The sequence below is a fragment of the Ptychodera flava genome, unplaced genomic scaffold, assembly GCF_041260155.1.
Source record: "Ptychodera flava strain L36383 unplaced genomic scaffold, AS_Pfla_20210202 Scaffold_60__1_contigs__length_796720_pilon, whole genome shotgun sequence".
NCBI lineage: Eukaryota > Metazoa > Hemichordata > Enteropneusta > Ptychoderidae > Ptychodera > Ptychodera flava.
The window spans coordinates 375873-392762 of NW_027248382.1; the positions used below are offsets into that span (position 1 = coordinate 375873).

Consider the following 16890-nt stretch of genomic DNA (forward strand, 5'->3'; position numbering starts at 1 on the left):
TTTTGTTTGGTACAAGACGCTATTTATAATTTGTTTGTCATGTTGAAAGATACCGAATAAATGGGTGAGCATTCATATATTTCACCCTGGTTTTAGACAAATTAGATGAAACCATCGCGCGAATGAATAAAAGGTTATGGCCATTTATTTTTCCTCGCGATGGTTTTATTTATCGTGTCTAAAATATATACATGGTCACCCATTCATTATCCTTGAAAATGTCAAACAATATAAATGTTTCGTATCTAACAAAATTCCTGAAAAATTACAGACTTCGTCACTTTAATAATGGACATACATTGGATACACACACACACAAACACACACACACATATTTCTGTAAATGGCAGGTTGAAGGAGAGACAGATCATCAGTATCAAGAGCTTGAACTGCGAGATTTACCGCAGGTAAGATTTATTTCCCAATATATTTCTCATGTTAGGGCACTCATATCTTGTATGAGAAGTCAACACACATCCTGTAGGGAATACACACACGCACACAAACACACACACATATATATATATATATACAATGAAGATAAGAACACATCAAGTACATTTGGTATCTATTACTCGAATTTCACTCATACACGCGATCCTCACATAGGTTGATTTTATTGTGTGAAATTTGCGTCAACTGCTTTTCATATGAGTATCAAGCTAGATCAAACCATCAGTTTTGGTGGGTTGCGTTGAAATCGGCACTTGGAAACCAACTCGCAATGCTTGTTTAAAAGGTCGGACTTAAATGAATCCATTATGAATATCTCCGTAAGGTAAACATTTCATTACCTAGACGCATTTGAGTAACTGATAGCTTTCGGTAGGATTGACCATGATATATAAGTTGGTTTGTCCTTATATTTCAAGTTTAGTGCAGGACAAACTTTGATAATTCTATGCTGTATGCATATAATTTGCTTCAGAAATATTAGACATAATATGCAGAGCGTGTTTTAAATGTGTTTCAGTGAGGCCTATGTAATGTTTCACCTCATTTGCATCGCTTGTAAGAGATTTGGATTTAAACTGGCAAGCTCCCTGGAGTTGGCAAATGGCCTTGATACGGCATTTACATTCCTCAGTGAGTTTGTTGTCATTGCGCCGGGTAACGTGTTTGTTGCATGATTTCATGATTTATATCGACGTTCTGCATGAAACTTTAGCGTAATTTGACTGCATTTCTGTTAAGAACTTCGTGTTATTTGCAATCGTTCGGGAAGTGTTTCTCAATGAAATGTTTCTCAGCTAACTTCATATATGCACCCACTGTTGCCCGTGCGTATTAGTCGTGAGCTGGTGTAAATCTGGTGGTTTACCGTCGCTGGCTGTGCTTTAATGCTTAATTATTTGACAACCATTCTCGATAGCATTAAACGGTTTCATTTTTCATACCTCGGCCATCCAATCAAACAAATCTAGAAAAAAATTGATATGCCTTCTACAGCCCCCTGTCTACACAACCATTGAGCAATATGCTTCTCTGTCGAATGGGAAGTCTGACACCAATACAGAGTATGCGATGCCCGGCGAGATTGTCCTTGAGTTTCCAAAAGAGTACGTTCGTCAGAAAGATTTGATTGGCGAAGGCACGTTTGGCAGGGTTTTCAAGGCCGAAGCATGGGAACTTTGCGGCAGAGACGGTGTGACTGTGGTGGCATTGAAGACTATCAAAGGTATCGATGTACTCTCGCGCAATTGTAAAGAGAGAGAGAGAGAGAGAGAGAGAGAGAGAGAGAGAGAGAGAGAGAGAGAGAGGAGAGAGAGAGAGAGAGGAGAGAGAGAGAGAGAGAGAGAGGAGGTGCATTTATACATTATCCGACGGAATAATTCATACCTTGTTATCGGTTTTATGAAATATCAAACTAACAATTACTAACAACTAAATAATAAGATAAACAACTTTAACTTTATAAATTCTATTTTCATCTGTGTGTCTAGATAACGCCACTGAAGACGACAAACAAAAGTTAACAGATGAATTTGAGTTACTTAAAACGATCGGTCGGAACAAGAACATCCTGTCGCTGATCGGATGTTGTACCAAGACAGGTTGTATAACATCAAGTATTTTAAAGAGAATTGATCTCGTCTATTTTGCTGAAAATTCAATTGATAGAGGTTTCTATTTTACAGAACCAATGTATTTGCTGTTAGATTATATGGCACTCGGCAACTTGCAGAAGTATTTGAGAGATTTTCGAAAATCACACACCGACAACTACGCCAACGCTGAAGGAAAGTCGCCGAGTTTAGTAGCGGCGATCTTATAAGTTTTGCCCGGCAAACAGGGAATGCTATGGCTTACCTGACATCCAAAAAGGTAGGCTATGGACACATAACTTAATATTCGATTTCAAAAGAGCTGATAATTCCTTTGAAAACGTTGCGTTTTGTTGGGTTTGCAAATAGTTTTGAGAGCAGGCTACAAAAATGTTACGCTAACCAGGAGAAGAATGCAAGGTAACCAAAACACAACAGCCTGGTGAAAATTTGATAGAAAAATCGATTATATTCTTATATATTTGAATGCTTTATTGTGATGAGGCAGGTGAAAAAAGAGGAAATCTTAAGAGTTGATGTAGATGTAAGACCAAAAAAAAAAGAGTTATGAAGGGAAAATATGAGAGAAAAACTGGGACAGTGGAGCAAAATGGTTTCAACTCCTAATATCGATGAGTTTGTCAAATTCACTGCATCGTGCCTGTCCGTTTATATACAAATAGTTTGAGGTCGTTGGTAATGAACTTGAGGTGGAGGATTACAACTACTGCTATTTCCAAATAAAAACACCATCCATTGTTTTTGTAAATATATAACATCAATGTCATCTGAAAAACATACAGGTAATCCATGGTAATCTCGCTGCGAGGAATGTTATGTTAAATGACGACAAAATTTGTAAAGTTACAAACTTTGAACGAGATCTGGAGAATTTAAGTAGCGACGCGGAGGACAACAAAGTAAGTGAGCCTTAATGATATCCATTGGTTACAGAACTCACCAAGTACTATACTTGAATGACTATTTTGATTCTCAGAAACTTTGATAGTGAGGGGGCCTCGATTTAAACAGTTTGCCTCATAAAGTATGCATTCTACGCTACTATTTCAGACGCGATTACCTGTACGGTGGATGGCACCGGAAGCACTCTGGTCTTCTGAATTTTCAATAGAAAGTGATGTTTGGTCATTTGGCGTGGTCGTGTGGGAGATAGTCACACTAGGTAAGTGCACAGACATGGCAACATCGGTGGCACCAAAGATTGCCAACTCCATTAATGGTTATGTCTTATCATTTATGTTATCCGATTAAACATTATTTGGTATCATCAATGGCGGTTGATTTTGTCACGTTACACACGATCGTATGGCATCAGGACTCTACGTTTACCTGCTTCCCGCTACCCACATTACAGGAAACACTCCGTACCCTGGTATGTCGGCCAAAGAAGTGATTGAATATCTGAAGCAGGGGAGTAGGCTGAGCAGACCAAAGCACTGCAAAGAGGATCTGTGAGTTTTGATGATTTTACTTCAAATTTGTATCGCCATGTTTAGTAAAATTCTAAAGAGGCCCATATACTCAAAAATTGGGATTAATGATTAAGGAACGAAATTGGCTCATTTGATACAAAATGATAAACCATAAATTGTCAACACTATAAAATAAAGCAACATTGATCGTAAAAAGGTAGTAAATTTGTTTGCATATCAACCATTCAAATATCCTGCTATCATTCCATCTTGTGTAGGTACCTGCTTATGATGAAATGTTGGTCACAAAAGCCGTCACGGAGGCCAAAATTCAAGGACCTAGTTCACGAGCTAGAAGAGATTGAACGTGACACACAGGTCATCGCAAACTATTGAAATCATCTGTAATCTTAGACATACTCTAATTAGCCATGCTAAATTTCTCCATCAAATAAGCTAAACTTCACAGCTTAAATCAGGTAAAAATGTCGGCAATGCAAAAAGGGGAGGTTGCGCCCGTATAATTAAAATGTCTGATAGGATGAAACAATTTGTCAACGCACGAGCATGGAGGTCCAGATTCAACTTCAGGTCAATGCTAATGAGTAATGCATTCACTAAGATGAACGCTTATTTCGAGAAGTGCAGAAAATAAAAGGGGAGATAATTCTTACCATCATCATAATGTTCACGATGACAATCAATCATAATATATAGTCGCTCTGCATATTGTATTACAATATAGGTCCGATATGTAACCTGCTTGCTTTTCCCAGCTACGGAATAGTTTTCGCCTGGAAGCAAACAGGGGAGAGGTTCTCCAAAAAGAGATGATAAACCGGGAAACGAGAAATTTAAGTGTCTTTCCTCTGTATTTAACGAAGAATGATGCAGTGAAAAAAAACTGTAAAGAAAGAAGCCATAATCCAACAAATAGTAAAGTCATCTCCTTCAACAAAGGACCTACTATATATATATATATGGAGAGAGAGAGAGAGAGAGAGAGAGAGAGAGAGAGAGAGAGAGAGAGAGAGAGAGTTAATGACGCGTATGATTGAAAAAAAAGATAACACCAACAGATATGCGATCATGTAAACAAGTACTCGACTGTTCAAAATGCCACACTTATGTTTGTCTCATTCAAACCGTATAATAAACACAAATGACACGTGGTATTCGGCTACAACGGTGCACTGGTACAATGTAAGCTAAATAACCACACTAATAATAATGATTAATAGTTAATTTTGTGTTTGTTGTTGTATTAATATCCATAGGTTTATGTAGACATCAATAACGCCATTGATGACGTACAAGAATATGCTATCACCACGGAGTAAAGAAACGGTTGGGAGATTTCGGATTAGAGACGTCAGACTGATCAGTCCCTAACCTGATTTTTTTATTTAATCAGGATTGATATTATAGAATTTTTTAACGTGAAATTATTATTGTAATTTCTATAGCTATATTTTGACAGATTCGTTATTATAGCCACTCACCTGCTACAAACCTACGTACCTACAACATACCAATATGTATAAATGTCATTATATATATATATATATATATATATATATATATATATATATATATATATATATATATATATATATATATATATACGTTCTGGGGGAATTACAGTGCAGGATGCTAAAGCAGAGCGTAATAAATAATAACACAAGTTACTTCAAGAAAAAAGTAATAATATCTATTACTTAAGTTTCATACATCCTGCAATCTTCAGACAGAAGTGAAAAGATTTTTGGCTCTGTACTCTCATAAATATGTTTGGGCGTTTCATTTATGTGAAGATGGTGTCAAAAATTTGATAACTATATCTTCAAACGGAAATTAAATTGACAATGGAATACCAGAAATCAGAATTTTACATCTTTAATTCTTTTTAGAATACTGTTATTCAAAATCATAGCTACATTGTACCAAGACAATATACATATTTTGGTTCTTTGTTGTGCATTTTTATTTATGTATAATCATAGCAATCGTGTTGGCAGTTCTACGACATATATATCGAACTATCCGGAAATGTAGTTATTATCACAGAACTTAACAATGTATTTGCGAAGGAAAAAAATAGAAAGAATGTATATTTTACCCTTATAAATAAGTGTTTCTTAACACTTGATTAATTGGAAATCACTGTATGAAATTCACCTCCCACAAATTCAAGTAGATTCAATCATAAATATTTCACTTACTTTTTTGCGGTATAATTTATGTATCGTATATAATTATCTTATTAGTGTATTCACAGCAAAGGTGTTAGCTTTACCTAGCTTTGCATTCCTATCCTCTTTGTTCTTTTTCTTTGGCGATATTCTGGTATACTGCCATGTTTTACGCAATATACACCATCCTTGCTTTTAAATTTGAATAAGGCTTTTTTGATAGGTCATTACGACTAATTGTATGTAAGAAATAGTGGGAAAATAGTGATGGTTTATTAACCTATACATAGGTTGTTTGTCAGTTTTATTCGTATGAATCTTACGCATCGATGTCAACATGGGGGCAGCAAAACGTCCATCGTCCGCAGGCACGGCTCGTTAGCCAGACAGGAGTCTTCCACTAACTACGTCGTGCGTGATCACGCTGATATACTGTGCGAAGGAAATCTGATAGAACTTGAAAATCAGGCGGACCAATCACAGCACGATTTGCATAAAACAGAGAAATCCGAGATGGCGGACTTGACGATCGTGTTGGATCGAGGTGCATTTGTAAACCATGTTTCGCAAAAGTAAATACTTTAGCTAAGCTGCAAGACAGCGTTACAAATTTACACTCTCGCTTTGAATGCGTAAGAAATGAAATGTAAACAACGATCGCTGATTAGCTAGTTACGGGTCTAATGCAGTCGTGCGGTGGCGCTTAAAAACCACGATCAGAGGGCTCGATCGGCCAAGGCCTGATTTCGGGAAGCATCCGGCTGCCCGAACAGCAGGCCTTGGCAAGCGAAGATGCAGAACGTCTCTTTCGAAACATATGCACAATGCGCTACTGTATAAATTCATCTAAAGATATTTCTGCATTGTCTAAAATTATGTTAAAATGCGCCTCAGTTCCATACACCAAACAACTACCGTATTCCTCCGATTCTAAAACCCCCTTTTCAAAACCAAAGGTGACGGAAAAGATGGGGGGGGGGGGGGGGGGTGGGGGGGGGCTGTATAAACGGATGTCACCGCGAAATCGAACGTCATAGTTAATTTATGCCAATGAATGCAATGTAATGCAAATTTTATGCCAATGTATTTTTTATTCACGAGAGCGCTGCAGACAGCTCATACTTTGTGATATCAACTCATGGTCATGCTGCGTCGATACTGGCAGTCGAAACTGTACAGTATAAATTAATGGAGATCTACAAGTTTTGAAATTTAGCGTATTTGCCATACCCTCTTTTGCCAAACAATACGATAGCGATAAATGTTCGTATTTCGTGTAGATAATCACCACGATACTTCGTTGTGCTCCCCAGCAGCAGCTAGCTCCCCATAGCATGGCCGCAAAAGTCAGACAATGAGTAAAGGGAAAGTCCCTAAAGTTCCGCTGGCTGTGATTGGTCAATTCACGCAATAGGTCAAAGGTGTTAGTGCATGAGGTCAGGGTAAAGTTCTGTAAAGCACATGCATGTGGTGGTATCTGTCCGATGTTTTCTATTTACGATTTTCATTAAGCGTACTCCTTAAAATAAACGATCAGTTACACGTTGTGAGTTTATTGTTTTGCTCCTACGGTAGTTTCAAAAGTCTAACCGTATCCCGAAACGAAATGTGATCTTACGAAAAGGCAGGCGCTATAGGTTCGAACTGATAAAGTGTTGAAACAGCGGCTGGCCTGGCCGAGACGAAAGATTGCTACGCCAATCTGCTTAAGATTTGATGAATTGAATTTTTGGCAATAAATCTTTGAAGTTTTTTATTATTTGTATCCATGAACGAAATATCTCTTGATGTGGAAATCAGTCATCTATGATCAACTGTTCGGAATATGGTACAAACATGCTCGTTTTTGTTCTAACTATAAGCTTAAGTGGCCCTCGCAAGACTTCGAAGCATGCATAATCTTGAAAATCTGTTACACTATCGCCTACTCATTGCCGGGACTAGTTCAGGAAACGGACACACACAAGCAAGAAATGCCGTTAAAACAATAAATACATTATTACATGAGAAAACTATGTGCAAAATTGATAAAACATTAACGAAAGAAATTCAAAGAATTTTCAGTTCATGCGCGGAAGAAACTTCGGATATCGCGTTGGTCGATACAATTGCCCTCTTCATCGAAGTCAAACCCGTCGGAGTCTATATCGTCACCTTCCAACTTGTCATCAAACACGAATCCTACGGCTTCATTTGATAAGTCGTCATCGAGTACCGGAATCTCCTCGGAAATCATGATGTCTTCGGTTCCGTCGAGCGCATTCGCGATACCCGTGGAGGGAACGATTTTTTTAACCACGTGAAATGAGCGAATCTTACTTGATCGACACGTTCAAAAACTCGACTATCGTAATGTTAATGTTCTGGTAGCCAAATGGCATCGAAATATTCAATTCGTACTTGATCAAGATGTTCAAAAATCTGCTTATTTTGACGGTTGCAAAATGACAGTGACGAAAAGACGGCATTGTACTAGATCGAGACGCTTAAAAATCCAACTCTTTTAATGTTCATCTACGTAGCGAAATCCAGGTGGAATTTTATCGCCAGGAACAATAGAACCGTTACCGATTGACATGTTCCAACACCAAATAATAGTGTGCTTTTTTTGAGGTTTGATACTTCACTTTGGCACTTGTTTGTTACTTTGATAAGCAGCGTAAGTGTCGCGGATATCCTTGTCTCATTACATGACAATGGCTCTATTGTTCAAAACAACTAAACACAAACTTTACTATACAGAAAACACAAACAACGAAGCTATGAATGCTGTTTAGTTGCTTTCCGATTGATTACAAAAACATTTCATATTGAGAGAGTCTTTTTGTTGTAACCGGGTTATCATTAAACTACTCAACAAGGAGTTTTGAGGAAGGAAGAATAAATGTAAGAAAATGGAATGTTTGCACAGAGTACACAGCAAGCGTATCACAAACAGCAAGATCATCCGTCAACAGCCAGTGTGAGCCTTTTAAGTCTATAAACAACTGCAGTATGAAAGCTTAAGTGCAGGAGAAATTATACAACCCTGAGCGCCTGTCTGGTAACATTGGACAAAATATTACGTATGAAGTGTCATATGTACATGATTTTGCCCTGCTGACAAAAATAATTTGAATTGGTCCTTTCGATTTGCCTTGGATTATATTCTGATTGCATCGACGGTATCATATGACTTAGCGCATAGGATTTAATAGGTGGAGGCATGGCAAATTGAAAACTGAGATGGTGTATCTACAATGCAAAACTTCTTTGCTAATTGAGGGGCCCATTTTGCATTGGTGAAACTCTTTTTTTTTCTTACAACGGCCGGCATAAGCTTTCACCCTACAGAATAGTGTATGAGGGTATGACAATCCGATAGAATATGAATAACTGTTTTTTACCAACAAAACACTTTTGAATTCGCCAATTTTTTGTCGAAAGTTACTGTGTCAGGATCAGTCACAATAAGTGATAGTCGTGTTTAAATGTGCCGTCCTATTATAATGTAAAGCGTAGACGAAGGCAGTAAAACAGTCATCGCTGGTGTCCTTCACACTCTCAGGCTATAATAGGCATCGGGCCAGCATTTATAACATTTTAATACAGAAACAGTTACCTTTAGAGCTGTCTTTTAGATGTTGAGTGTAAAAAAAAATAACTCTGTTAATTTAACGTTTTAATCAAATTATGAGTTAAGGCCTTTAAGGCACCTGTTCATCAAAAATACTCATGAATGCCTGTTAATATATACAGTGAAGTTTTGCTTTACGTCACTACCAAAATACCACCAACGCCTGTCAAACTTGCTTCTTTCTTTGCCCCGGTCAAAGTTTTCGAAATTAATTTTGTGAAAGAAAACATTTACATTGTTCACAACACAAACAGTTGTCCTTGGCGTTTCAAAACATTTTTATCTGTGAATGGTGAAAAAATTAACTATTTCAAAGTATCCTTAAGACATGAACTTGATCATTGAACTTAAATGCATGGTTGACATTGAAATACTTCACGCTGGAATAGCAAATGAACAGGATTACACTGAGCTAGATTTGTGGATCACATTTGCGCAATCGAAGATATTAACGTTGCGTTGCCAAATCCACACGAATGCCGTTTGATTACTTTTGCTCACCTGATATCTGGGATCGATACATGGCAGCCGAGGTTGCCGCCAAAATTTGCATTTCAATAATAAGGTTACCAAGGTTCACGAGCAGTCATGCAGAATCTACACTCTGGCATGTTTACCTGCTTTCTCCCACAGTCTCAGGTCACCACGAAGACAAGTAAAACTAGGCACAAAAGGTCAGGCCCAGCAGGGGCTTTATTCTTCTTGTCAGATGTTAGTTTTCAACACAGGGAACAGTCAGTATAGGGTCAGGAGAAAGTACCGTACAAAAGAGAGCACCATTGTTTGTTATAGCCAGCGGCAACGAGAGTCGAAAAGCTTTGACCCGTGGTGTAACTTTAACTATGTATTGATGTCGTCAATCAGTAGTTAGTTGGACCGGGGACAGTAGAGGGGTGAGGGCGCTGTCTATGGTTAGACGAAGCTCCTTTGAGAAACTAGGTTTACTAAAATAGTGAATTTGTTAAATTTGTAAAAGAATGCAAAAGTTGTGTGAATTATGAACTTTATCTCAAACACCAATTCTATTTTTACTCATTTTTCGGCGAGTGCGTATATACAGATAACACAATTTTCTACTGGTCATTTATGGTCAGTTCACAGACACGCGGATACACTGCATCTCTGGTTGTGTAAACAGTGATGGCTTGCAGCGAAAGAATCGACAATCGATATATCCTGCTCTGCAACTTCAGCAGTGATACAAGTTATCAAGTGATAGCTCTCTTTTATTTCGTAAATATTGTTTTAAACAATATTCTTTTTCAACCGTAAGCAGTTACATATTTCTTAAAATACCCTTTACTTACGTTTTGTTCTGTAAAATATTGGAGTAATAATAGCAGAGGAAAATTTAAAGTAATTTATACACAACAGGTAAGTCGCACTACTTGACTTAGCAAGCGTAATATAAATCTATATGCGCTTCCAAGCTGAACAAGCTATTTAAAGTTCATCACAAACGTTCCCTTTAAATTTGTCTTACTAAAGGAAAATATTTGCAATTTGCAAAGAATAGGTCTCTGATTCCAAGGACAACTTTTCAAAATATATCACAATTACAATACTACGAGAAAAACAGAAATAGCTTTAAAACCTAGTCAATGTTAGTGTGACTGATTTCCGTTTCTTTTGATCAAAATTCCACACCGATTAAAAGTGACTTCGACGACAGAAACATTTTCGCTGGTGTAGGTAAAGTTCATCATTACTTTACTTGCACTCATCATATTTGGTGTCAGGCGCTGAAATTAGAATGTTTTGCTTTCAAAATGTTTAAGCGCAGATAACCTACTTTATAGAAAATCACTGTGATATAGATTAGTAGAATAGTTCTGCCGTTTTTTCTGATCCAGTATTCTATCCTCTCATTTATTCAAGTTGACACCGTAATCACATTATAGATAGATATTGTTTCGACAAACGTAACCCCTAGCATTCGTACACAAGCAGTATATAGTATATATCAATTCATCAAACGTAAAAGTCAATCGCTGATGTTATAAGATTAGATTCAGTAAAAAATAAAAGGTAGAGTCATGACCTGTGATATTTTACTGGTAGAATGGGCACTTGTCTTGTATATCGCGATGTATATACCTCGTCTTCCTTGCGAATACGGCCGCGTACCTTAATCGATTGGTTTGGTTTCATGAAGGAAGGCTTTGATAAGGTTGCCATGGAATGTAAAGTATTGTGTGCGTGCTTAACTTCAACACTTTGAACAATAATCAAGCATAATTTCACGCCCCCATTTTGTATGGCCAGTACCGCCCGAATTGAAAACATCTACCTATGTATATTTAAAAAAAATATTGTTAGGGATTTGCTTGACACATTTGAGGAATTTCCATCTTTATTTTAAAAGGCTACAAGATATTTAGTTGCATATAAAGATTGTCTAAAGAGGCAATGTTTCGACCCATGTTCAGGTTTTTGGTTTGGAAAAAAATTCCCATATTAAGGGATTTTTTTTGAAAAAGTGCCCCAAACGAGCGGCCCATACCCGTACCCGATCCTATGGGAGCGCCCCCCTCGCGGGTTACACGCCACTGCATTTTGTGGTGCACGCGAGTTTTGTGTATGTAGGTTGCACCATTCCTTGGACAACACATTTACATGGTCGTGAATGGGCAACAAGACTTTATTTCTACTTTTGCATGACAGAACATGCAGTGTAATGTTATGTGGTACCTGTCGTAACCAAATATTGTTCGACGAGTACACACGACTTTCAATTCAGTGGCCTTAAATTGACGCCTGTTTAGGTGACATGTGGGGCATACTATAGACGGGGTTCAGGGGTCTGCAAGGTCATGTTTTGTCGCGTCACTGGATCGCGGAAATAGTCTGCCGAGGTTCAGTAAACTCGTTTATCGGGTTTGTTATGTCAATCTACTATATACAAGCTGAGTAAGAAAAAAAAACCCTTAATTTTATGACTGTGGTAAACAAGCATATTGAACTGTTTCAACGTTAGAATTCTCTTTATCAGATCCTTACTGTGAACAGTTGAATATAAATTGTAGGCGAGAAACGTAATATGGGTGAGTTAGTGTTTCAGTCGTACTGTCTCCAAAGCAAATATTGATCGTTCTAATTTACTAGCACAAAAACGCTAAACAGTTATCCAAGTCGAATAGTTATATTTGAGTGTTTTTGCTTCTCCACCTGGGAAGTCATCATTTTACTCTAATGTAGTTTGAGAGGAGTTTGGATCATTTGACGCTCTTAAAAGAAAAAAAAAATATACAATCTGGCCGGAGAGCAACATAAGTAGACTTGGACACATGGCAGTTATTAATAAACAGTGGTCAAAAGGGCCAAAGTGCATCATTGTTCAAAAAGTGTTGACTATGGCACAGTCTCTCTATCCACTATGGTGTACAAAAAAGTGCATCCCCTTGAATGTAATAGTACCTATATTGCTTTCTGTAATCAAGCAATAACCCGCCGCAAATATGTTACGTCATCAAAACAACTGTATTGAAACCCATTCTGTATTGTGTACTGTCTTGAAAGAATACGCCTCGGCTTATCAGTTCTTTACAAAAATAACCGTCCTACATTATGCACACTTACATTATATACAAAATCATACACAAGACGCAAGCAACCAAGATATAAACGACGCATTGAGCTTCCTTCCCTTTATTTCATAAACCGTTTATATTGAGTGAGCTTTCAGTCACGAGACCGAGTTATCGTATTAGTAGCTTAGCAAGGGATTTTGAAGATAGAAGGTTGAAGATGTAAAAGGTAACAAGATGTCTGCACAGAGCGTAAATCCAGCGAACAGTCAGGTAATAATCACTAGCGTGTGATGATCAGAAAACAAAAGAGAAGTTCTTTATATTATCACATGAACTGGCCCGAATTCCCACCTGTGTGACGTAGAACAGGACGGATAAGAAATCCGAATTACCCCTGTTGTATGTCATCAACCGGAACTTTTTTCTTGCATGGTACCGTTCATACATGCGGGTCGACGTGAACATAGTAGACCGATTTGTCGTGATCGATGCCCGGGGATCGGTGCCGTGCTCTCATGACACTTTTTCAAAAAAGGTGACCCGATAGATCCACACATGGAAACATAGAAGGCATGTCCAGCGAAATTTTGAGTCGCTAAAACTATAGCTGTTCCCGAGAATCGAATGGGGATACCGCCGATCCAGTATAGTCGCCTCGTAAGGCTCAATGTGGACGTCGTACCTGGCGATCCCGGTTGGCGATAAACCTGAAATCCTCACCTCAACGGTAGTTCAACTGAATAAATGAGTACAGCATAATCTTCGGGAAAGCGACATTCAGGCACAAGCATAAAGTTATTCGAATAACAATGATAAATTTCCTTCATCATACAAAAAATTCGTAAATTCTTGCTCGGAATCAAACCTGTAGCGCGGCGTAAGGCTGTAGCGCTATCGAAGACATCAGCTGTTGAGCTGTATCTGCAGTGCAGCGCTGTGGAATCCGATGTACTTCGAAAGTTGACTCAGACAACACTCAAAACAGAGTTTCCGTAGAGTAAAATTAGGATGTATCTACGGGTGAGATATATGTCACTGCAAACATCAAAGTCCTTAAGACAAAAACATTGACGACCGAGATCGGGATTAACGAGTTGACACCGGCATGGCAGAGACCGGTGACGGCAGCGTTGTGGGCATAAACATGCAATGCGGTACACTCAGTGTGTCATCGAACGGAATCTTTCGCGCTTGCCACGGTCGTAAACTTGTGTGATATTTTGAAAAGCCACGGAATTTCTGAGAATGAGAATTACAATTTTGTGTTATCGTGTCGTTTCATTTACTTCATAAATCTATTTGTAAATATTCTGAATAACTCTGAATACTATGGCTATCCGTCGCTAGCACGATTATGTCCACCGTACCGATTGCCGACTTGCCTTGGCATCGGTACAGCGCGAGACAATGATTGACAGGTTCACGTGACAGAATCCGTACGTCTGGTTGGTGGAGACACCATTTTCATGTAGCAAATTTCACCTTGATGGGATTTATGAATGAAAGTATCTCCTGGGTGACGGGCCGCTTTACTCTTTAAATGAAAGTAATCCGCGTAAGTAAAACACAAATCGCGACGAAATTCATGCAATTTGTTACGATAATTTTGATCCATTCACGTCAAAAGAAAAATAAGAAGACTGTTCATGTGATAAATATATAATCCCATGGTATTTTTCTCTGTTTGACGTCATCGTATACTCGTGTTTTTCGCGGATCTATGGGATTATTATAATTATTCACGACACATTGAAGCTAATATGCTATAAAGTCCTGGGAAGGAATTTCAGTTTTGGACATCACTTGAAAGTTAAATTCAAGATGTTTAAGTAACGGTAACATGCATCTCGCGAATGGAAGAGAGACTTGTGCTCAAATTTGCCTAAAGAAATATTTCAAGTATTGTCTTACAAAATTAAGAATAAAAGTCAGGAGCAACCATAAAAATGCTGGTTGTAGATTAACAAATTGCCAAGATTTACTAAAATTTGAAATTCAAAATGGCAGCCATCTCAGCGTTAACTCTTTGGATGAAAAATATAATTTCGTTGATCAAAAAAGTGAGACGTTGAAAGATCATTTTTACAGCAACAAGGGCTTTAAAATGGCCCCCAAGTGGTAGATTTAAACAGAATTGTAAAAATGAGAGAGTCCGAATATCTGTCTCCGTGGCGTATTCTACCTCAATATGAACACGTGCTAGAAGCGGGAACAAAAAGCGTGTGCTTAAAATGTTTACGACTTTTACGTACTGATGCGACAATAGTCAAACAAAATCGTTTAAATCCGCCATGATGCCCTCCCACGGATCAATGCACATGCGTCTTGCCCAACTCTTGCCCAACTTTCACCTTGACAGAAAACATAAATTGAGACACCCATAATACTTGTGTCACAAGAATAAGGATAGCGTTCTGCGGTCGTCAAGCTGAATTCTTTTGGTCGACCTTTGTTCCCGAAGATCAGTTAAACCAAAAAGAGGCACCTATGATAAACACACAATAGACCGCTCGCTCAGGCAACGACTTTGTTCATGTGCTTTGATTTAAGTTATAATTACACCAGTTGGAATACGTACAGGGGTCAAGCATCTTAGACAAACAGAAGCGATGTTAAAGGCACAGATGATTTGTAAAGAAAAGGATGAATGCGTGGACATAATAATGTCTACCACTCGATCGTTCTTTCCCTTTCATGCCTGCGTTTTGTGTTTACTTCTACTTTCAAGTCAATCTGGTGTCGGTAAGTGCACTCTATGAGAATCATTGCTGAATATTTTTGAAGTAAGGTTATCCTACACAATTCAAGGCTGTGTTCTGAAAATTCGAGAGAAGCCGTGGCAATGCGGATAGAAAACGCCGCGCCTCTGCGACGTCAAGAAGGCATTGAATCGCTGTCAGTAATACTTGATTGCACTGTGCTTGTTGTAAAACATAACATAAAAAATGCAGCATGCGTATACACGATTGCTGCACACTTCTATTTCACAAAAAAGTGCATCTACCACTAACTTTTTTCTTACTCATGTTAAATATAAAGTATTGTCACTAAAATGACCAAGTTTGCAAACTATACTGTGCTAATTGGTAAATTAATACTTGGCCGAAGCAAAAATATTTCCATAGTGCGTTTGAACACTTCAAACATAACGACTTACCTGAACATAGACATGTCTACACTACTTGCAACTAAGCAACACACAGAGAGCAACGAACAAAACAGAAATAATAAGAAGACGTATAATAATACTACAGCTAAGTATAGGTAATTGTATGGGTTCGAGTGGGTTTACAATTCTAAACCTCACGGCTTTAGCTGGCATCGGCACGTGTGCGGTTTACAACTTGCCAGCTAAAGCCGTGAGGTTTAGACATTGTAAACACACGAGAACCTGTACAATTACCTACTATACCAGGAAAAAAGAGGAAATTTGAAAAATATCATGACCTAGTTGTGCGGTGCTGTCAGAGTGACCAATATGCATTGCGTCTTAAAACACTTGGTGTCATAAGGGATTGAAATTTTGACACAATAGCATAGTTATAATACAGCTTTCCATTGGCTAACAAACTGACTGCACATGATCCAGGTGCATATCAATTTGCCACGTGGTATGATGCATGTGCATGTCACTCTGTATCGGCCACGCCACCAGTCATGGATGCATACTTGTATATTTCCGACAAAATGTAAACAAGCGAAGTGGATAGGTTTTGCTCGCAGTTTGACCACGCGATACCACTGGATAACAGAGAGGATTTAACCTAACGGCAAACATGAAAGTGAAAGATTTCCTGCTCCCGTGAACAGTGCACAATTAACTGAAATACAAGGATCTCGCGTACTTCAAAGTACACGCAAGTCTACCGAATCAGGCGTGTCAGTGTCGGATGCAAGGGGACGACCCGAAGCGACAAACTTAAAACAACTGAAGTTAAAAGCAGCGAAATATTCATTTGCGGATCTGTGGAATATCTGGATATCATACCGGTCATTCGGGCAGGTTAGTTTCAATTATTTTCTTACATTTTCCCGGCGTTATCGTTATTGTTTTCTACCATCGTGTTTTTGAAA

The 16890-nt window shown here is 38.3% G+C and overlaps 2 protein-coding genes across 2 annotated transcripts; both read left to right on the plus strand.

The window, feature by feature from the left end:
- Positions 1-354: 354 nt before the first annotated feature.
- On the plus strand, positions 355-2965 carry LOC139128603 (tyrosine kinase receptor Cad96Ca-like). The gene is made up of 5 exons (XM_070694351.1): positions 355-407; positions 1450-1678; positions 1944-2054; positions 2139-2325; positions 2849-2965. Exons 2-4 carry the CDS (start codon positions 1525-1527, stop codon positions 2273-2275), a joined length of 402 nt encoding a protein of 133 aa, XP_070550452.1. The 5' UTR covers positions 355-407; positions 1450-1524; the 3' UTR covers positions 2276-2325; positions 2849-2965.
- A 157-nt stretch (positions 2966-3122) lies between these two features.
- On the plus strand, positions 3123-4898 carry LOC139128581 (fibroblast growth factor receptor 2-like). Its single transcript, XM_070694331.1, has 4 exons — positions 3123-3228; positions 3421-3517; positions 3757-3856; positions 4756-4898. The coding sequence occupies exons 1-4, from the start codon at positions 3138-3140 to the stop codon at positions 4816-4818; spliced, it is 351 nt and encodes a 116-aa protein (XP_070550432.1). The 5' UTR covers positions 3123-3137; the 3' UTR covers positions 4819-4898.
- The last annotated feature ends 11992 nt before the right edge of the window (positions 4899-16890 follow it).